Source organism: Nyctibius grandis, chromosome 8 (genome assembly GCF_013368605.1).
Source record: "Nyctibius grandis isolate bNycGra1 chromosome 8, bNycGra1.pri, whole genome shotgun sequence".
Classification (NCBI taxonomy): domain Eukaryota; kingdom Metazoa; phylum Chordata; class Aves; order Nyctibiiformes; family Nyctibiidae; genus Nyctibius; species Nyctibius grandis.
The window spans coordinates 16,436,022-16,459,532 of NC_090665.1; the positions used below are offsets into that span (position 1 = coordinate 16,436,022).

At 36.4% G+C, this 23,511-nt stretch overlaps 1 protein-coding gene across 1 annotated transcript in view; it reads left to right on the plus strand.

The window, feature by feature from the left end:
* SLC9A9 (solute carrier family 9 member A9) overlaps positions 1–23,511 on the plus strand; it is a 210,455-nt gene that overhangs the window by 45,810 nt on the left and 141,134 nt on the right. Inside the window, exons 5-6 of the mRNA XM_068406383.1 lie at positions 2,667–2,782; positions 10,970–11,075. Coding sequence (XP_068262484.1) covers positions 2,667–2,782; positions 10,970–11,075 — 222 coding nt within the window. The remainder of the gene's footprint in view (positions 1–2,666; positions 2,783–10,969; positions 11,076–23,511) is intronic.

The following is a 23,511-nucleotide window of genomic DNA, read 5'->3' on the forward strand; positions in this document are numbered from 1 at the left end:
ATGCATAAGTATATCCTGTATTACAATGAATTTATTAAATTATTCTTGGCTGGTATAAACTGCCATAGTTCTGTTAATTTTACAAACATCAGAGAACTTACTCCAGTTCACAACTGCCCTTTGATTTCTAGTTTTCAAAATAGCCTCTAGATGAACCTTTTTGTGTAGTTTGGAGAAGATGACAAGAAACAAAATTTTGAGATTACTAGAAAATTCTAATTGAAGACGAAATAAATTGTTTCTGGTTTAGAGTTATTTAAAGTTATTGTAAAGTTATTTAAAGTGAAGGAGGGGTTGCATTTTGTATGGCTGTGTCTAGTAAGAAATCACTGATAAGTGATGATTAATGATCACTTTAATGTATTGCCTTCATTAAAAATATACAGCTTTTAAAGAAAAGATAAACAAATGTGTTTTAAAAGTTAATTTACAATAGGAAATTATTTCTGTTCATGTTTTCATATGTGTTAGATGGAGGAGGTACAAGCAGAGATTCTTGTGGTTTATTTAAGCCGGCAGCCTCTCGCATAATCCAAATGTACCTCTGCACTTAGTTGCGCCTCTATTAGGAATAGTGTAGCCAGCCGGTCTAGGGAAGTGATCGTCCCTCTGTACTCGGCACTGGTGAGGCCGCATCTTGCGTACTGTGTCCAGTTCTGGGCCCCGCACTTCAAGAAAGATGTTGAGGTGTTGGAGCGAGTCCAGAGGAGGGCAACCAAGCTGGTGAAGGGTCTGGAGGGTCTGACCTACGAGGAACAGCTGAGGGAGCTGGGGTTGTTTAGCCTGGAGAAGAGGAGGCTCTGAGGTGACCTTATTGCAGTCTACAACTACCTGAAGGGAGGTTGTAGTGAAGTGGGAGTCGGCCTCTTCTCCCGGGCAACTAGCGATAGGACAAAAGGACACAGCCTCAAGCTTCGCCAGGGGAGGTTCAGGTTGGACATCAGGAAGAATTTCTTTTCAGAAAGGGTTATTAGACATTGGAATGGGCTGCCCAGGGAGGTGGTGGAGTCACCATCTCTGGATGTGTTTAAGAGAAGACTGGACATGGCACTTAGTGCCATGGTCTAGTTGACAGGGTGGTGTCAGGGCAATGGTTGGACTCGATGATCCCTGAGGTCTCTTCCAACCTGATTGATTCTGTAATTCTGTAATTCTGTTTATGTTTGAAAATTGGACCTTTGCCATTTTAGCATTACCAAAAGTAATTCAGGAATTTAAAAAAAAAAAAAATATTCTGCTCTCTTTTCTCTGCAAGATAAGGGTTAATATCTCAGTGATTAAATCAGCATTGTTGTGAGTCCGATCTTCAGTTTTATTTCCCTTTTCAGTGCAGCCAAGAATTGAATGGTATGTGAACTAAGACTAGGTTCTGTAAGCCTCCTACTGTACTAAACTTAATGGCAAATTTAGACCTCCTATATCAATGAGAGACTCCTGAATCCAATTTTGTCCAGTTCATCTGCCACTTTGTACGGACAGTAAGCAGAGATAAGAGTATCTCTGGTCAAAACTGCAAGCAGGTTTGGGCAGATATTTCTAAAAGGCATGCATATGCTCACTTCCATTACTGTTGACTTTTAAGACAATTGCAAATAAGAATGGCAGCACCACAGTCAGTTTTTGAAGAACTCATTCCTTAAAGCAAATATATTTGTGCTGGGGATAAAAAGACTAACTTCACTGCAGGGTCTTGAACTGTTGTTCTTTAGGAATGGAGAGAAAGGGAGATCATCAATCAAGGAGACCCACAAACTGTTTGTTTAGTAGCACTTTATCTGCCACTCAGATCTTCTGTACTTATGTGACTTCGGAAGCGTCTTAGGAGTATAGCTGAAGGTAAAATGTAGCTAAGTATGTGAATAGATGTAGCTCTGTTTAAATAATTTTTTTAAAGTCTGTATTAGAAAAGCACAGTTGTCAATTTATGTATTGTGTTTATGGAAAAGGTAATGAATGCAATGGAGTTTTTTATTAACTAGATTGGAAATGTACAAAAATTTAAAAATCTACTACAGGTTCTAACAGCAAGTGAATTCCTTTTTTTCAAGATATTTCAAGATTCTTGTTAGAATACACATCTCGGATAGCATTACCTAGTTATATAAACCAATCATAACATTTCCTGTGAAACCAGTGAGGATTTAGCAGTGCATTTTGAAGTGTAACTTTGTTGCCTCACTGTCATTGTGAGTTGTTAAATATCTGTCTCATTTGGAGACCTTATCTGGAACTTTGAATACAGCTAACATTTAAAAGCTTGATAGAATAAAACAATTCATTTAGAAATATTAGAGCGAGCCACATAGCTGATAGTAAAACTGCCTTTGTTTAGATGTTCTACAACATTAGACAAATCAGTCTTAATAATGTCTTCTTAAGCTTACATTATCTTTCCTTTTGAAAAATAAACAGCTAAAAGCATTGTCCTCTGCTACCAGCAGGTGACAATTATTCAGAAAAGTCTTTGGAATTGTCTGTGACGTTTCGATACAATACTTGAACAGTTGAGTAGGACATAGAATTTTTATATGACAGTAGTTTATGTTCAGTGTTCATGTGATACATTTATTTAAAAGAAGCTGAAGAGAATAAGAACCTGCTTAATACTGTAAATTAAGCGTGTTATATACTCTGTCTGAATGCCTGTCTTATCTTTGCCCTGACAGGTTGATAATGTATGGGTTTGTGAAGGCCATGGTACACATTGGCCAGTTAGAAGGATGGGAATTCCACTTCACTGACTGTTTATTTTTTGGATCACTGATGTCTGCCACAGATCCAGGTAACTGTTTAAAATAAACTACTTTTTCAAAAGTCAGAAGAGTAAATAACAACATAGCAACTGTATGTACCATAGAAATGTTCACAGTCTATGTTCTTGATTTTTTTATTCCTATAGCTGTTAAATGTCTGATATTCTGATGATCATAAGTCAAATTGGCTCCAGAGATCCCTTGTGTTTGTTTTAGCAACTGGTTTGTCTAGGTTTAGCTCACAAACTTTATAAATGAAGTTGCTGGGGAGATTGTAAAAATGTTGTTCTCCAATCTTCAGGACACCTATCTGTTCATTGCTGATATGAGAACTGCTGTAATGCTGGAGCCTCATGACTAGTAATTTAGACATTGCATTCATGTGTGATCTAACCCAGTTTAAAGATACGGGGAACCTAGCTTTCAGATTTGGCCATATAAATACTGTTTATAAGGTATCAGTTTACAATTTGAATGCAGTGTTTCATGATAAATACAACTCTAAAAAGACAGATACCAACAGGTTAACCTGAATTTGCAGATGTGAGATTGAAAGCCTGAAGTTACAGTAAATAGCCAAGTCTGGGAAACAGACTCAGTGAATTTTAGAATTACAGAATCATTTAGATTTGAAGGGACGCCTGGAGGTCTTATGGTCCAACTTCCTAATCAAAACAGGGCTAACCTCAAAGTTAGCCTAGGTTTCACAGATTTGTCCAGGTTTTGTTACTTTAAAAATGTTAATAAGAGTACTCTAATATTGGAAGGAAAGCAGTGCTTTTTGCATCTGTGGGACAACAGTGAAGGAAGAGGTGAAAAAAGGATTTTTTTAATACATTATCTACAAAGAGACAAAGTCTGCAAGAGTACATTGGATTTTTGCAAAATTTTCAGTTGAGCTGTTACAGGAAGCGGAACAGAAAGCATTTCATGATGCACATGACAAACTGCATTAGTGTTAACTACCCTTGAGAAGCTTCTCTGAGAAACTTATGAATAAACCTTTCAAGTTCATGGCTATTAAAAGAAATGACAAAAAGCAACATTGTTCTACAAATGTTTCCCATTTTTTAAATGAACCCTCGATATTTAACAAAAGACTTCGAGGTTGTGATTTATCATTCTGATGGCTTAAAAATATTGTGTGAAACAGTGTATTTCCAGAAAACTGCTTGTTGCACAATTGCTGTAAAAACTGCATCAAATTGTTATTCTCAAATTAATCCAAGCATCCAATATGCTGCCACTTATAAAATCCCCCAACTGCTATAATAAGATTCAGCACGTGATTGGAGCCTATCCTCAGAGCAAGAGAAAAACGCGGAAACTGAAAGCACAGAGAAAACCTAGGAAAATAAATTGTTTACGGAATAACAGATTGCTTACATCTTCCAAGTACATTTCTTAATTGTGCTATGAATAGAGTTTTGCAGTTGGCTTAGTTTCTTTTCCCATTTTCCAGTCCAATACTATTTAGTTTCACAAATGAAAGTGTTGATTTATGAGGAGAAATATATAAGACAAACACACTGATTTTTATTATAATAGTATTAGCTCACCACTGATTAATCTGGAAAAAATCACGAGGAAGAAAAAAAAAAGGAAGAGAAGCTCGTCTTGTAGTGGAACGAATAAGAAGTGACAAGGATTACTTTTTACAGATTTTTAAATAGGCTTAAAAAGCTAACACTGCAGTTGAGAAAACTACTAATTACTCTTGTGCTTACATAGAGTGTCTGTGTATGTCCAAGAGGTTTTTTAATGTTCAGTCTTGCTCCCTCTGTTATCTGCTCACAATATTCTAAGCTGTTACATGTTTTTACTAATCTTATCTGTTAATTTCAGTCCCTCAAAGACTTAGAGAATTTTGAATGAAATTTTTGCTTAATTAAATGGTAGACATTGCTGAAAATATTTCATTGTGTGGTAAGATTTGCTAGTGAATTATAATCTCAAGCCATGTAAAGAGCTCATTGGAATTCCAAAATCAGTTAAAATATGGCCCCCTGGAGGACTGATACATGCTAGGGCATAAAATAATCAGTCTAACGATTTTATGTGCGATATCTAGCTTCTAAAAAAAAAGAAATCTCTGGTAAAATGTTGTTAGTGTTATAGAAGTAGGATAGAATAATAAATTACTGTCCTAAAATTAAATAATAAATTCCTGTCAGATTTTGCTACCTGATTTTTCATTTAATTCTTCACTGTGTAGGGTTATAAGCTCATTTCAAAAAGAGATTTAATTTCCCTTGGTTGCGGAAAACAATTAAGTCTCAAGAGATGTTAAAAACTGATCTGTTGACTTGACAGAAATTGTTTTGATTGAGTTCTTTATTTGTAATAGTAAAGATGACTGGTAGATGTTTACATTTTAAACGAAGAATTTTACTACCAGGGCAGTAAACACACGTATGTCAGTTGAAAGCTGCTAATATTGTTAGGAAGAAGGGAATAATGTCATAGCACTCTGTAGATCTTAGTTTTGAAGGGTATTTTAAGATCTTTAATACAGAGATTTTTGCACAAAATTAGTTCAGAAGAATTGCTCCTATATGCTATGGGTTCTTTATATAGAAAACTAGCACTTGAACTAAGATTAATTTATGAATTTAAGACCAGATATACATGAGACTGTGTTTTGCATTATATACTGTGATCCCTAAACATCTGTGATACTTAGAATGCCTCAAAAAACTCTCACACCTCTAGAAAAAAAAAGAAAAAGGTAGAAACTTTAAGGATAAAGCAAGATTACTTTCAAGTGAATGATTCATTTTACAGGAAATATCTCCTTCCAATAATTTATCATTTTCAGCAGAAAAAGTTTCTCATTTCAGGACTTCAGGTGAAAGGTTTCATTTTTAAGAAATAGAATTTTAAAATTCCCAAATTCTCCCTTCATTAGTCTTTGATTGAAAACATCAGACCAGTATTTATATTTTTTTTTATTCTGATCAATAGGTATCATTTATCATGCAGCTGGGGAAATCATCTCTTCTTGTTATTTCATCTGTGTAAAACAGCACAGATTTCACTGTTCCGCTATTGAAAGGATTTCCCTTGTGTTAATATTGTGTTTTGATTTCTAATGTAACCTGACTCTGGAAGTTTTTTGGTGTGATCCCTTCAAAGGGGATGGAGCAGTCCCCATGTGTGCTGGTACACGTGTCACTCATCAAGAGCAGCAAACAAACTGTGGAAAAAGTGCTGGTGTGGGGAGTGGTGCCCCCAGCTCTCGGCCCCTGAGCATCAAAGTCCTGCAAAATCAAACTGCCTCACGTGCGAGAACGGATAAGGATATTCCGACAACTGTCCTCTGTGGTTGAAAGGCAGACATAGCAATAAGCCCCAGCAATAGGCTGCTTCAGGGTACCGGTGGTTGTAATGGAATAAGGTGAAAGACAGAACAAAACTGGCACATGAATGAAAAGATTTGACCTCTGCCTTAGCCACCAAAATATAACTGGAAAATACAGTGCAACTTTGGCAGTTTGTCTTAGCTGTTGTTATTAACACATTCTGTGCAATGACCTTCCAATGCAAAGACATTTCATGTATCTTTAGCGCTTCCCTTTTTTTTAACTTTTGACATTTCAAGCATAGAAAACAGATTTACCTCCACCAGGTTTGCTGAAGCACAGCTGTTTACAAGCTATATGAACTCCCTTACCTTTGGTCATATTGATGATCACAAGGCTCTTCTCTATTTGAAGTTAGTATGGTTACAGCTGAACCGAAGATGTGAGTTGCACTGTTGTTATTGGTAAAATTGGATATTTATCAGAAAGAGCAGTTTCTGTTTCTCTTAAAATCAAAGGATTTTGCATTAAGAAGCATAATTTATAAATACAGCAAGGTAATACATTTTGTATACCGGTTATATAAGACTTTATATAAGCCTGTTTATAAATGTGTGTTTAATTAAAATATTTTTGTGCTTTCTTCTGATTCACCACTGAACTAATCTGTGAGTAGCATGACTGATTAGTAGGGAAAGGAGACTATAAATAAAATTGGAATAGTTATTTTTAGAGAAAAATGGATAGGAAATATAAGTGAGATTTCTCTCATCTTATTTTTTTTCCATTTGATGCTGCCCTCCTAAAAGAATTTAGGCCCATGAGCTATGAAAGACATTAATAGTTCTAGTCAGAAGATTGAGGTGCAATAATACCAGTACCTTATACAATGATCTCATTTATTTTCTGAGCTTCCTTATTCTTTTCAAACATGACAGCAAAGAAGTATTGCATACAGTTAGCTTAGGGATTGTTGTAATTTGCTGATATTTCACTTATACAGACTTTTTACAGGAATTAATAACAAGCCAATTCGTTTCTACATATGTCAAAAGATATCTTTCACAAACCAGCTCCACAGACACTTGTTCTGATTGGGTACAACCAAAATCATGCCAGGCTTAGCATCTAACAGGTGTTACCTCAGTCCATGAAGTCAAGGAAGAAATGAATCATATTTCTGTTGGCACAAGTACTGCAAAAATCTTAGATGCTTCACTATCTCATGCTTCCCATCACTGAATTTTTTAATGAAGTTCACAACTCCTTCTGAGTCAGGAGCTCTGATACAAGTTATTTCTATTTGTGGCCGTAGAAAACTGACATAAAAGAGGTTTGTTTGCTGTCCCCCAATTACCTGTCCTTCTAGTCATCTAGTTCTTTACCTATCTCTATCTCTGTCCTCATAGGCTTAGATTAAAATAAGAGATGAAGAGATGCTGTGTACTTTAATGAAAAGTAGTTTAGTATTTTTATAGTGCATATTATATCTAATGAATTATACAAGTCTTTGAGTAGTTACCACACAAAACCCGAGCCCTATTTACTGTTCCTCAGAAAGCCAGAGAGGCCATACTTACTGCAACGTAGTATCTGTGATCTTTACTTAGATATGACAGTTCTCACAGAGTAGATATGTTACTGTGGTATATGCTATCAAGTACTGACTTTTTAAAGCAATTCCCTTGAGTTTTAAAGTCTTCCATCAGACAAAATACGATGTGACTACTATGGACAATGATAACTATTCATAGAGTATTATTGTATCCAGAGAGTAATTTAAATTAACTTTCTTCAATAGCAGAGTATCCCTTCCCTTTTAATATGCCCATTCTGAACTATATCCATGCATTCTTGTAATTAATGAAGGAAAATGTGATCTTGAGGAAATGACTTGACGGTGGTTGGCAAAACAAGGTGAAAATGTTTTATTGAACTCTTAAATGGGTTGGATGTGCTAAAGATGAGTTCTCTATTCTTATGCAGGTACTATTTAACATTTTCATTAATGAGTTGGCTAATGCAATAGAGGATGCTTCTTTAATGTATAATACAATGCTGAGAGGAGATTGCAAACACCTTGAAGGACAGGATTAGAACTCAATATGATTCCTGAGAAGATTTAAAATCAACAAGGATAAATGCTACGCTTAGAAATAATCAACTTCATAGACAGAAGATAAGAAATGAGCATTCACTGCTGAAAAGGATTTCAAGTTTACAACTGGAAAATGAGTCATCAGTATCAATACATAGCAAAAAAAAGGAAACCAGGATTTTTTAACATGTTCTACAGCATCATTTCACTCTATTTCTTGAGAACAAGTGTCAACTACAGTACTTGGAACTGATTTTGGGCACTGTATTTCAAGAAAGGTATGGACTGATTAGAAGTGATTAGAGGGCTAGAAAACTACTGAAAGGAGAAGATTGAAAGAGTCAGTTTAGGGAGGAGATGTCTGAAATGAGTCTTTGAATAGGCAAAATGTTGCTGGAAAGAAAAAGAGAATAAATGTGACAAATTATTCGTGTCTCATTAGGCTAGGAGTGGAAATTACAGACTTGAAGAGCAGGAGGGCAGATTTAGGTTTAGCATTCAGGAATAACTATATTTATAAATTGTATGAATACTGAAGAGCAGGTCAGTCTCCCTTGGGATTTGTGGAACCAGCATCACTTCAGTTCTTTAAAAACAGATCAGATAAATATCTGTCAGCAGTGGTATGGCTGAAGCTTGCTGTGCCTTGGGCCAGACAAACATAGGGACAGAGCAGAGATCAGAATTCTTCGGTCAGGGACAGACAATGCTGTAAAGAAGATCCAATAACCTACACTGGGAATGGGAGAAACATTTGAAATGGAAGATATTTTCTGAGAACTGGGTGAACTGGGGAGTCTCTCCCAGAAGAGACAACTGATCCATTACTGTGTTGCTTGCTTTATTATTTTGCTTCCATTTGAAAAGATTTTAAGTCATACTTTTGAGGTAGAGTTGGGAGAGAAAGCAAGAAGAGAAAGCTGTTTTCTTAGGAGGCAAGATGAAGGAGAGGAATGTGTAGGTATCTGTGTACTTGGCTCGGCCTTCTACACATACATACCAACAGTACATTGGACTTTGATTACTATTTTCTTTTCCTTCTATCCTTATCACAGGGACTATTAATGTGAGCCCAAACTAATTAGCTAATAAGCAAAAGCTAGAAGTGGCAAATAGTTTTAGAAATTAAGTCTGTTGTTATGCCAATGACATCAAAGAATGGGAGGCTAAATTGGGTCTGCATTTAGCACATTAAAGGCAGCATTGCTAATCAAGCGAAAACCTGAATATAGATAGTGGTGAACCAAGAAAATATCTTTTGGCAATAAAACTTCTTCCTACGTCTTTGAGCTGTTCTGGGAAAAGAACTCTTTTCCTAGTTTAAATTTTAACTGCACTGGGAGTAGATGGGCAAGGTTACCAGGATGGTTAAATATAACCAGCTAATTCAAGTATAGCTATATCAGCAAATGTTCAGCTACACCCATCTCCTAAATTGTCTTCTGTAGAATAACACTTCCAAAATTCTTCAAAGATAACACATCAACAGAGATTACTTTGACATAAAATCTCACAGGAGAACTGAGAATCTATTTTGGGTTTATAAAGTGATTTTTAGATTACACAGATATTTAAATGCCATTTAGAAAATCTTGTTGGTAATGACTTCAAAGTTCCAAGAAATGTTGTTAAGACAAAGCATAATCACTTGTTCATGTCTTTGTGTGAATTATCAGCAGTCATCTCAATGTAAAAGTATATAAATTTTAATTTCCGAAATGTCAGGTCTTAACATAACATCCCAGAGGCACTCCTAATCTTTGGGATTCCTGGGCTATCAGGACCGAGTCAATTGCACAATTATGTACTAGAATGGGCACCACTGAAGCAGTGAGTTACCATGTAATTTTTAATCACACAAATAATTAGCTGCCTTTACATTAAATTTTGTTTGAAAAGAGAAAGCTCTGCTTCATCCATGTAAAGAGAGAACAATAATATCAACACAGATCATAGATAGCCTTCTTAATTTGGAGATTATGAAGTGCTAGGTAGATCTCAGGAAAGACTGTGATCCCCTGTTTACAGGTAAGGAAAATGAGGCATAAAACAACTAAGGGATCCATTAATATCTATAGGACTTAATTACCTGAATATGAGCCAAGAGTCTAAATGCCCTTGAGGATGTGTGTCTAAATGATTTGCCCAACTTCAATTTAAATTCAACACACTCTATTTTTTTCAGTTGCACTGGTAAGCTAAAAATCAAATATAGCATATAACTCATGGAGAAGGAAGGGACATAGATTAACGGTATGCTGAAGGAACCTTAAAATGAGTTACAAGTATCAGATATCCTGATCTGGATGAGAGGGCTTCATGGCTACAGATGTGCTACACTTGAGGTTATGCTGCTGGTGGGACAGGGTATAACGTTATTATGCATGTTCCTCAGTGAATATGCATAATAGATGGATAAGCATTATTATATCCTTCTTAAAATAGGTAAACTGCTATCCTCATCACACACATAGTCCATGGCAAACCCAAGTATTTTCATCACCCTTATTTCTCCTTGGTCACAAGATCACAATCCTTTATGCAGAGTAAAATATGCTGTGACATTTTCATTTATGCATGATTCTCTGTGTGAATGGGAAAGTTTCCTCCTAACTCAGCTGAAGCACCAAAACTCATAGACTTGCTGGATTTAAGGATCTTGCATACTTCAGTTGATCCCTTTTAACTTATTGTTATCCACTTAGGTAATAAATAGGACTGGACCTCTCAAAACCCATATTCTAACATTGCTCTATTTCTTGAACTGCCAGAGGAATATGAAAATAACAAACTCACTTTTCTTTGTTTCCATACAGTGACAGTCCTTGCTATTTTCCATGAGCTGCATGTAGATACAGATTTGTACACACTCCTGTTTGGAGAAAGTGTCCTAAATGATGCTGTGGCTATCGTGCTGACATAGTAAGTACACCCACCTCCATTCTTAACTTGGTGAGATAATTATAAGCTTTAATTACTGGTATAATTCTCACTGAAACAGTTTGTGCAAGTATAGATATAACTACATCTCATTACAGAGATGTATTCTGAGTTGTTCTTGGTTTGTTGAACACCAGAATTCCAATATTGTTAATGATAACCGTGTTATCATTTATGATATGAATATATGATATGATATTTATGAATGAATGCAATTTTAGTTTGTTTTCGTCAACCTAGAAAGCAGTATATTCTGTAAAATGTGTAAACTTAATTCAATATTATTTCTTCTCTCATCTAAACAAGATATCTTGAAAAAATAATGCTGAATGAGCACCTAGGACATAGGGGAATTATAAAATTGGAGACGGGTTCTTTTTATTTTTTGCAATCGATTATTTGCCAAGATTAAAGCCACAAAGTGGTACACAGTAGCTCAGTTTATCTACTGCCTATTGAATCTGGCAGAGCTTCAGCTGATAATATTATCTTAAATTTATATATAGCTTTTTTATTCTCAGGAATCCTCAAACAAATCACAAATGATGGGCCAAAATTGCACAAGTACGTGCCGGTGCTGTCCTAAAAACACAGATACTAAGTACATGATTAACAGGATCTCAAGTTAACTCCCCTCTACATGTATTATATGCTTCCTGGAGCTTTGCTAGAAATACAAATAATCCTCTCAGATAATCATAACAGTAACAGAACTCTGCAAAATCAAATTAAGTTTTCTGCGATGCTTGAAGATGCTTCACAGTAAGCCCCAATTCAGTGCCACCTTTCTCTTTAAAATACAGTTCCTTGAACTAGGATTTATCCTATCCTTCAGAAAAAATGACTTTTACAGAGTTTACACTCTTTAAAAAATGAGCTCTAAATTTTGTCTGAAACCCCATGAAGAAACTTATAATAGTTGACTTGCAACAGAAGACAAACAAAATTCTTTCACAATACAAAAAAATAGCATTCCTGTTTAATTTATTATTCTTCAATTATCAGTCTAGTTACATTCACCTACACTACACTTCTCACATTGTTTTTAGAGCAAGAACAGTATTTTCAAGCGCTGTCAAGTGTCTGAGCACAGCATTTCATGATTAGATACAGCATGGCTGTCACAGTCAGTGAATGTGGTTGAAATGCGTCACTTAGGAGAGCATCTAGTACATCAGATAATAAAATGCGCAAAAGGAAAACTAAGTAAAGAATAGAAACTTCAGTAGAGAGAACAGAAAGAAAAGCATTAAAGCACCTATTAGAATTGGAAAGAAGGTGACAAAAAGTCTGAGATTTTCTTCCCTCTCGCTTGGCTTTGTTTAACAAAGGCCTAGACGTTTACAGCTCATTTTGACTCTTCATCTGTTAGTGCAAGGTTCCTGTAGGCAGTGGAACAGTTAGGCTGCAAGCAGCTCAAGGAGACCCAGAATATTTTAAGTGCCTGTAGTTTTCAGTCACTGTGTTGTCAAAGCACATGGATCTCTCCAAATGTGCAGATCAACTGCAAAGAAAATCTAGAAAGAAAAGTACTATCAGATAATACGTGATTTGTGAGTTTCTAACCTCTACTCTTCCCAGTACTCAAGTCTAGGTTATAACCCTCAGCCTGCACATGGATACAGAAATCTATAGGAAGGATGCCTGATGCAAATGCTGGCTATCTCCTTTGCCTGTCTTCTTTGCTGCACATGGGAGATTACAACTCTTTTTTATGATAGAATCTCTCATCACTGGAAAACTAGTATATTTTTCTATATATTCAGTGTGACTGATACCTTGATTTCTCTAATATATTTAGTCATTTGTAGAGACTGAAGAGAATATACGGCATCATCAGTTTCACATTTCATTAATTTCTGGCTTAAATAATCAGCTTCTGCACAAATACAACGTTTTTGCCACCTAACATGATCTTCCTTCCTGTAGCCTTTTGAGTAAAGCTATACTGTTAATAATGTCAGCTTCAGTGCATTAACACCCCACACTAAACCAAACTGAGTTTAAATGAAGAATATTATTTTTCTGTCACTACAAAAGAACAGCTAGGTTTTTTTCTCTGCAACACATACCACTTTTCAGGATGGCACAAACACAACATGTTTGTAATTACAGTAATAGAGGACTGTTTAAAAAGGTGTGAGAATAATGTTTACAAACATGGAAAAGCAATAAGTCATTTTGTACACTATGTAATGGTAAACAGAAAATAGAATAAGAGAATACAGTGTCTTTCATCAACTAACATCATAACCAAGTTAATGTCTGCAGGAGTGATTCACGGCAGGAAAGGAAGAGAAAAGAGGGAAGGCCCTTATGGCTGGCAGTGGCAATTTGGCAAGGTGAAGGTAGTATGGCTGTCTGCCAACAAGGCTTTATACCGATATCTTTCTTTTCCTTCAGCTTCTCCCTCCAACCCGTATTTTTCCCATGCTCTTTATCATTTGATTTAAGAAGGACAGCAGCAGGACTGGCTACCCCTACATTTTTTCATATGGATTTAGTAAGTCAGATTAGCTGTGTGTTGCCACAACAGTATGTATAGACACTGTGGCCAATTGCCCTCAGAAAATGCTGATCAAGCGAAGTTCTCCAGGCCAAATTAGCAACTCTCCTATAGGCCATCTTGCCATACCAAACACCTGGGTGTTTGTGATAATTGCAAGATTTCATTTATACTGTGCTATTTTAAGATAATCTGTGCAGGAGGGATCACTGTGAATCAAATTGACAGTGGCTGCAGAAAGGCTGACAAGCTGTTGTGCGTCTGGGAGAGCTCATACACACAAAGGCCTCTATAAGCAAGGGTAACAAAGATTTTCTGCTGTATGAGTAACTTGTAGAGATGCTTACAACTTTTCATCGTTAGGGCAAAAGTCTCCTTTTAATAAAAAGTATGTGAGAATACTCACAGAAAATAAACATTTTGGAAGAAAATGAGGATTTAAATATTCAAAATGAGTAATTTTTGAGCCTGTTTTACATCAGGGATTGAAGATACTTAAGAAAAATAATAACAGAGCCCTACAAGACAACTTATTAGATGACTAAACATGTCTGCTTTTACCCAGAAAAACCTATATGACTAATTATACCAGGAATATTTCCTACATACTTTGTTTTCCAGGAAATTGTCCTGGCACCCATGTCCAATTTCTATGTCTATTTACAGCATAAGCTTTATCTGTAGAAGTATTTTATATATGCTAACATTAAAACAAACAAGATATTTTAGCTTTTTCCAAGTGTGTTTAAATATGCTTATAGTCTTTATGATTCGAAATTGTTTCACTATTTGGAATTTAATTTTAGGCAACAGATTATGGCAACCTTTTATGAAAATATCTTTCCAATCATATTTTTATTACAATTTTTAAGAAAGAAACCATTCTCAGGTCTTCAGATACATAGTATTTCGTCACCAAGTTTACTTGAGTTTATTCTGTAGCTTCCGGAATGAAAGTATATAATTTAAGATTATGTTTCTTGTATCACTGTATGATAATATATACTGCACAGAATGACTTCTTTTGCTTTCTTGAGGGTTGGTCTATGATCTAATGAATACTTTTATAAAAGATTCCAGAGGATAGCTTTTTTACCACTGTTTGTATCCTCTAACTCCTGAGTTTTCAAATTCTTCAGCTTTTTTGCAAAAACATTAACAACAAAATTTAGCTTACAAATGTTCCAGCACGCATAAAGCTCTTCTCTTAGCTATAAACTTAACCTTCTGCCATTCAATTCCCTGAACATCATAAAGCAGCAGTTTGTTCAGCTTTGGATGGCATTCATGCTATAGGATGCAATGTTCAGGGTGACCTATTTCATTCATAGATTTCAGACCCAGGAATGTTTACCATTGCTTAGCTTTGTAGATAGTACTTTACAGACAAATACAATGAACTGTGAGTGTACCTAGGCACTTATTAGCTGTGGACCATATTCTAAAGATTAAAATTGAGAAAAATCCCAGCTACTTCAGTTGAAGTCGTGTGTGATGAAGACTGCAGAATCTGGCTGAAAATTACTAGTTTCTGGATATTTTTGAGCAAATGAAGATTAACCTCTTATTTCACTTTCATTCCTTTTTCATTGTTCTATCTTCACACCATGTATTACTTATTGAAGAAAACATCCACATATATTTTGAGTGCACATGCTATAGGTTTGGACTTGGCATAGTTTTTGCACATTTGCAGAGAAATTTGATGAAGAAAGTGTGGAAGAAGTTGTAGAAAAAGCATTGAACAGCTTGAGATGTGACTGAAAAGTAGCTGAACAGGTCATTAGCACTGAGACAGTATATTTAGCAGAGCTATTTAATCTTTCTCATGCTGAGTGCTCAGTGAGTGCAGGATGTGGAAGGCAGTAATGAGTACTGATGCGTGTTCCCTGCTAACAAAGCTAACAAATTATCTAAGAGAACATTACACGAGAGTTGTTTCCATTGCAGTCAATGTCAGAAGTGTTTGTATCATCATTATGCGAAAGACAGGACTTCATTTATCTGCTGGCTCTGTACCATTGCTCAGTGGGCCTGATGAGTTTCATCCCCTTCCTAGAAGAGGTGATAGTGTGCAAGTCACCTGGGCAGCAGGGTCATCAACATACGGCCGTGTCTTTCACAAGTAATCGAAACAAGTGAGTGGCAGCCAGGGGACACAGGACATGTGACATTGTGACACGTGTGACACGTGGCAAGGAATGGATTTACTAGATCTGTTATATGCAATAAAGAACAGTTTGATACCTGAAGTGGAAATCCTGGAGATAAAAAGCGTGGTTGAGGATCACATGGCAGTGAAGCCAGAGAACACAGAAACTAGCTGACATGAAATGAAGACCTCCCATGTCAAAATGCCAATTGCCCTAGAAGGCTTAGAAGAACAGATATTTCTGGGCAGAGAGGAAAGTAATACTGCAAGCATAGTTTTCTTGTGAAGTTTGGCTTGCCATTTTTAAGTAAAGTACCTTAAATGGTATGTAAAGGAAGAGATGACATCCTTAGAGGTTCAGAAGAAGGTGAAGAGGAAAGTAAACAAAAAATACTGGATTGTTTTGAAATGGATATCCTGCCTTTTTTGTAAAGTACCTATTGGTTGTATAGATTCCATAAATTTCATCCATGCCTATTAGCAAAAATTAGGCAGTGGAAGGCCCAGATTTTGACAGAGTCAGACTGTGAATCTTCCTTTGCAAAAGTCTAGGACCAGCACCGAAAGGCTAAATTTTTAGAACGAGGTAAGAAGTGGAGGTGTAAGAGATCCTGTTATCGTATGACCCCTTGCTGACAGAACAGCATGTGTTGGTGAGACACATATTTCCACTGATACTCACAGATGCAATATTGTTTCAGGAATTCAGTGAGCCTCTATTGGCTAGATAAGATGATCTGGAAATAAATAGGTAACATTCTTTTTTTTCCTTTTTTTCTTCTTTTTCCCCCCCAAAAAATATCTCTATTGGTAGAAGGGTGCTGCAACCACCTTCTACATAATAAGCTTCTGGGCATTGGTTCAAAGATATACCAAGCAGTTTACCGTGATGAAGGAACTTCATTTTCCAGAGTTCTTGGAATATAATTTTTCTCTAAAAATAGATATATTTTAAGTCCATTTTTCATGATCTAACTACAGCATATGACACCATATCTGTGCTTGATAAATTAACTGTCCGTAGAATCCAGACCCCTTTTTAATAGTTTAAAAGGCTTGAAATTTATGACAAATAGTTTGGAGATTGCCAATTTCATCTTGCTTTTGTTTTTCATTCTTTAGCATAAACAGAGCTTATCCACTGCACCAGGAGTAAAGTAAAGTAGGAATTCTACTTTACTTTAGAGTAAACTAAAAAAGTAAACTAAACTAAAAAAGTAAAGAAAGAACTCTAGTTATTCAATGTGTTTGTGATACCAGGGCACAGTATTGAGGGGAAAAGGGGCAGGGCAAATTGATAAAGGTGATGGTCAGCTTTGCTATGCCCATTGAGGAAATCCCTCGTGAAAGTAGTTTCATAGCTCCTCTTAAATATTCCCAGGATGGACATGGACCAACACATGTCATAGCATACCTCTTCTCTGCTCAAAAAATACTTTCATTCTAGTCTAGTAGTACCTTATACAAGTTCATATCATGCTCAAACCATTCTTTCTTGGCAGAAGTTCTCCTGGAAACTTGTACGGGGCTTTCTAAAATAACACGACAAAGGTAACTCAGAAAAATTTATCAAAAAACAGTATCCATGTCCAGGGGAAATAACTCAGAAGCCAGAGTTCAGCTCAGTTTGTGGTGAGCACCCTCTAAGGCTGACGTTTCTCAGAAAGTGATCCCTGTAACTGCCTTAGGAAGTCAAGTGAATTCCTTCTGTCACACTGGTGATTCTTACTGATAACTATAGTCATGATATTACTAATTTCAATTCAGTTCAGATATCTTCAAAATATAAGAAACTCTTTTGGTCAAATGGATCTCAAATAGACAATTAATAAGAACCTTTAAACCTTTCTGGTTTTAGTTGTTTGTTTACCTGTATTTTAGTACTTCTGTGGTTTTAATTCTGTTATTATGTCACTGAACTTGAAGGTAGTTTACAGAGGAGTAAAGCATAATCAGAAACTGAAGAAACAGACATTTGACAAACACCAAATATAGGTCCAAATAATCAGTTTATGTTTCACTTCACTTGGTCATTGGCCTGGTAAGGTAACTATCCATTATCTGCAAGTGTTACTTTCCTACTTTTCACAATTTCTAATTATGATTCCTTGTTTATTATATATTAAAATGAGCAGTTCTATAAAGAACATGAAAAGATATTGTAACTATGCTGCTGAATAATGAAGTTGGGAGCTGGGATTTCCAGGAAATAAAACTGGCTTTGAAAGCTGTGATGGGTGTCTCCTAGATGCATATATCTCAGTAGATGTGAAGCTCCCTTTATAATTATATTAAGCTTCTTTTATCATGGGCTGTCTCTAATTTGGATCCTTCGCCCTTCTGTTTTTGGAGAATTATTCTGTATAGATTTTGCCACACTTCGATCCCTGAACCCATTGAATAACAAATTTTGCAAAGGAAAGACAGCTGAATGTTTTTATATATTTTTTTTCCCTTAAACTGCATTTATAGTGAGAAAGTGGCCTTTAAAAGTGACATCGTGGGCTTCCATATGTACTGTCTCAAAAGCTTTTTTGTCGTGTGTAGTCAATTAAGAAACAAAGACTTTTCTATCACCCAATACTTTATCTGTGTTTCCGTTTCCTCTTCATCTGTAGGTAATGTGGATTTCATTCACTCAAAGAACATGGTGAAGTCTGTCAGCTCATATCCCATACCTCCTGCTGAGGTTTATTAGGCATTGTTAGCAAATAGCAAAAAATATGATTGCTTCAGTATTGAGCCATCACATGAAAAAGGAATGTTTGTTTCTCTATTGCCCTTGTCTTTTTAGGCATTTTTAACCATGTATTCATGCAATTTCTTAGTGTCTTTTACTATACTATTTCAGCCAATAGAGTGAAAAAGAAACTCATTTAAGTTCTATTTATTTCCCGCATGTATCTGAGTGGAGACAAGATGTTATTCACACATCCTAGGCATATCACTATGTAAGTGATAGTATAAAAAACTCCCTTGTATTCATAAGTGGGCCCTTGTGCCCACACAATTAACAGCTTTAGTGTACCTACACATAAAACTGTTCAGCCTAGGTACTTCTTTTTCAAAAGTATATAAGCCTCATTCCTTGCCAGCTATTGTAGAAAGTATGCAGAGAGACATGCTTCCAGCCAAGGAAGAAAAGAGGGAAATACAAACACGTGTGCTGTCAGACAGATGACAAAAAGGTGAAAAGGATTAAGACATGCAACATTTTCCTGCTTAAAGAAAATAGGTAGCATATAGATTTCTAAGGGTGGGAAGAGATGGTGAAATGGGGATGAAAGAGAAAGTAAGAAATTGAACTGATGAAAGCAACAAATGGAGATTGTGAAGGCATGGCTAGAAAAAAGCAGCAAGAGTGAGAAAAGACAAAGCATGGTGAGAAACCAAGATACGGCATGCTGTGTAAATACAGATCATGACAGTGATACATAAATCTGTAGCTAGGACTCTAGAGGGAAGAAAACTTGTTTGCTCATAGGGATGCAGAGGAAAAACTGATGATTTTTCTCTGGTGCAATTTTGCAGTTTTATGTTGGTTTGTTAGGAAAGTCTAGGTTTGAAATCCGTAAGTACTACATCAAAATGTGCTCCTGAACTGTAAAGAAACTGTGAAAAGTATAGGAATTAGGACAGCCAGTTCTAAAGAGTGGTGCACTTAATCAGGTAATGAATCTGAATTCAGAAAAAGAATGAGATTCTTCCAGAAACACAGTGAGTTGTCCCCAGACCTTTTCTTTGTAGCTGTCTTTACATAAATTAATTTGGCAGAACTGGAGGAACCGAGGCTTCTACGAGCTCAGTTTGAGCAGTGGCACGCTTAGATGGGTGGTTGCCTTTCCCAAACCTGACCTAGAACTCGCAGATCAAAGTGACAACAGCACTGGACCACAACAGGCATAGGAAGAGCTGCTCCATGGTACTGACTTGCATTACCTTGAATCCTCGACAAAGATTTAGGGATTTCAATGCCTGTGAGCTACAGTTCTGGACAAATAACTAACCAGATCTCTGAAGTCAACCATAGCCTCATTCCAGATAAATACTGTTTGTGATTTTATTCCCATGAAGATTCCTGAGAAGGGATGACTGTAACACTGTAAAGGGAAATAAAATAGAATTACCTGAAAACCTGAAAGAAAGCAAAATGCTGGATGGAATCTCAGCCCAAACATTTCACTTACTGTTTCCCCTTAGACAAGATGAATTTGGCTACTATTCCCAATATTGTTAGAAAGGGTTATGTACCAAGCAGCCAATCAACCAGCCAATTAACAGAGTAACTTATAAATTAATATAGCAAGGAGTTAATTGTGCAACAAGTTAGTGAGGGATTTTAAAAAGTGGATGAGGAATCCTTTCCATCTATTATTTCTATAATAATGAAATTATGGTTGTCCATCTGCTCTTTTTACCTTTGAGGAAGGGTTTAGTCCCAGCTTATTTTGTTGATGATAATTAGAGTTTCACGTCACTGACCATCTGGAACAGATATGAGCACTGGGAAACTAACCAAACTTGCTATTAGCAGGAACTTTAAAAGAGCTTCTTTCACAAAATAGTGGAAATCCCACATAAAAGGATGGTGTCCTTGCTTAAAAAAACTTCCTTTCTTTTTTTCTCCATGAGCCTTACTGTACAGACCAGTGTTTTCTTAAATCGGGGCAGGGGGAATGCTATGGAATTTCCACAATGCTTGTTATAGCTGGAATTTCAGTATGAAAATGGAGACTTGGAACAGAATATTTTCAGGCCGTAATTCTCATCACTATGTTTTTTTCAATTTTTAATATTTCGTCTCCCTTTTTCCAATATCAGCTCCACATTAACATTCTACTAAGCTTCTAATTAATACATGCTAAAGGTCTTTCTAGCTATAAGTTATCTAATTGGCTCTGTTTTGTTTATGCAATTTATTTGAATAGGCAGCCTTCAGTTGCAGTCTGCTAAGCTAGAATAGATTTCAGTGAGTACTGTTATGGAGATTGCCCTCAGGGATGTATGAAAATGTAGCTTAGCTCAAATCAGCTGGGAATGTCTGTACTTGTCATATCCAATCAAATCAGACTAGCTGCAGGTATTTCTATCCACATACACAAACAAACTGATAACATTTAAAAATATGAAATACAGGCTCGGAATTAAGAACACTACTTGCAGTGCTTGCAAATCACATCTAAGAGGCAATTATTTAGCTACATTTTCCATACAAATGACCGAATTGGCATCAAAGCTTCTCCATTTCAAAGATTTCTATTGGGAACTCTTCAGAACTGAAGTACACCCTGGTACAAGTCAGCTTGTTTTTTGAGCTCTTCCAGATGTTTTTTCTTATCCAAATAAGCTTTCTCTAGTGAATAAGACAGATTTTCTGAGAGCAAGATAATTACACACAGAGTCTAATTCTACTTACAGACAACTCCCTTTTAGCTTAGAATGAATGTATTGATACTATTTCCCTTGAAGTGTTCCAAAAGAAAGCTCATTTCATCCTTTCTGAATGAGATACTGTACATAAGAGTCTGTCTGGTACTTGCAGTAAATCGGCACATTTTTCAAGTCTTCTTGGCAAGGAAGACAGAAGAAGAGTATGTATCGGAAAGGTGAGGGAGAGCTTGCCATTTCATTTGCTGGGTACCCACCAATACCTATTAACTGTTCAAATCCTTTCCAGAAACACAGTATCGAAGAGTACAGCTATCTCAAAGAGACAGAGGTTTTTTTACAACAGGATGAACTCCCACCAAAATTTTTTTATTCTTTGGAGATCCTGTTGCGATTACATGAAAGAAGAACCCATTCACACTATGAGAGAATGGACTGCATATTTCCAGTGGCTACCAAGGAGCACTGGGAAAGACTGAAGTCTCTAGTGATCCCACTGTGAACCCCTCTAGAAGCTATGTGCTCTTTATACAGTTTAATTTGAATTTCATCATTCTAAACCACTCTAGGTCCTTTTTTTCTTTTTTTAACTAACAGCAACATCAGGTAAACTGGTTCCTGATGCAAGCCCTGATCGTTTAAGACTCAGATCCTTGAGCTACTGAGTCTGTTAGAGTGAACCGACATAACTCTACATGAAATTCTTTTGTGTGCGCACATGAGTATCGGTATACTTCTGTGTGCGTGGGGAATCATCCATAAAGCACATCAGAATAATGCAAAGGTTATCAAGTACTCAAAAGTTACATAACGCCCCAAATATATTTTCATGTCTTACAGAAGAGGAGTTGAGAGTCACCTTCTGTAAACATTTTACTCAAATGCAATTTTTAGGTTTATTTTTTCATACACAGAAACCTCCCTCTCTCCATACCCAAGACATTATTTCAGTGTGAATGTTTCACCTTTTGGATTCGGAACTTTAATGTTTTCAGAATATACTTTTGTCACTTAAGCAAAGAGAATAATTGCCAACAGTAGCATGCAGCTTCCTTCCTCGAGTGCCAGGCACAGCAGAAAGAGAGACTGGATACCTCTAGTGACTGCATTTCACAGCTGCTTAAATGGTGAAACTCAGCAAATTTCTATTCTTAGAATTTATTCCAAAGGTTACAGAGCTCCGCTCTCTCATTGTTTCCACCTGCTTTTGTTTTGGTCTCACACTCTTGTTCCTTCTCTCTCCTTTATCTTTTCAATAGACAAGGGTCACCATCTCTATCTTGCTCTACCCATCCCCCTGAATTGCATGGCCTACTCTACCACTTCTGCTGCAGTCATCAGTCCTTTTGTCTTCTGAGATGGAAATAAATTATTTCTAAAGATAAGCTACGACTGTAAACTCAAACCAGTCTCCTTCATTCCCTAAGCCAAGAGATAGATACCCTGTCTTTGTTTCTGATAGACACACCTCTTTGTTATCCTCCTTACTATGTTGTGACAAACAGAGAAGATAATGAGGACAAGAGAGAGTGATGCTGCTGGTCAGTTCTGAAGGCTGGTGAAACAGTCGATGGCAGAGTCTAGGGAGCAGCAATTACAGGAAAAAAATAATATTTCAGTTTTAGATAGTACATACCTAATACAAATCTTATAAGATTTATAGCTGATGAAGTTTATCAGATCTCTGCTGAGGTTTGCCAACTAAACGTTTCAGAAACCTTAAAAAATTGCTCAATTTTGGCACATTTTCACAAGGGTGAAACACGCATGAGTAACAGATAGGTAATTGCCTCTTTCCTCCCCTTAGAAGTGACAAGTCTGAATTTCAACATGGTACAGTGAGAAAGCTTTGTAATTATGTGGTTGTAAGGTTTCTGTCCAAGATAAGCACAAATACATTCTCTCTATACTGGTTCTGCAAAATGGATAAATTTAAAAAAAAGAGAAAAAGTCTTCACAAAACGTGCAACGCAACATGGAAATGTAGTCTAAATGGTGTCATGCTGGCAATGTCACAAACCATGAAAAACCAACACCCAAATAAAATTGGGGCACTGCCTGGCGTGCTGCAGGTATGAGCTAGACTGAAAGACAGGAAACACTCAGGGTAGCAGTTGAGTGAGTGGCCCTGAGAAAGGACAGAGTGACAAAGCTTGCTCATTGCGGCTGCGTTTAGAGAAATAGGACTTATGAACATTTGCTGTAAAGACCATTGTATCAAAATAAAAAAATCTTGTCTTGTTATCAGTTTCCTCTTAATGTGCTTGGTACTTTGATGTTCCCTAATTGGTAATTATAATGGTCTACATATTCTGAATGTAATATGCATATGTGTATGTTATTTGGATTCATAATGACATTTCAGTACATTT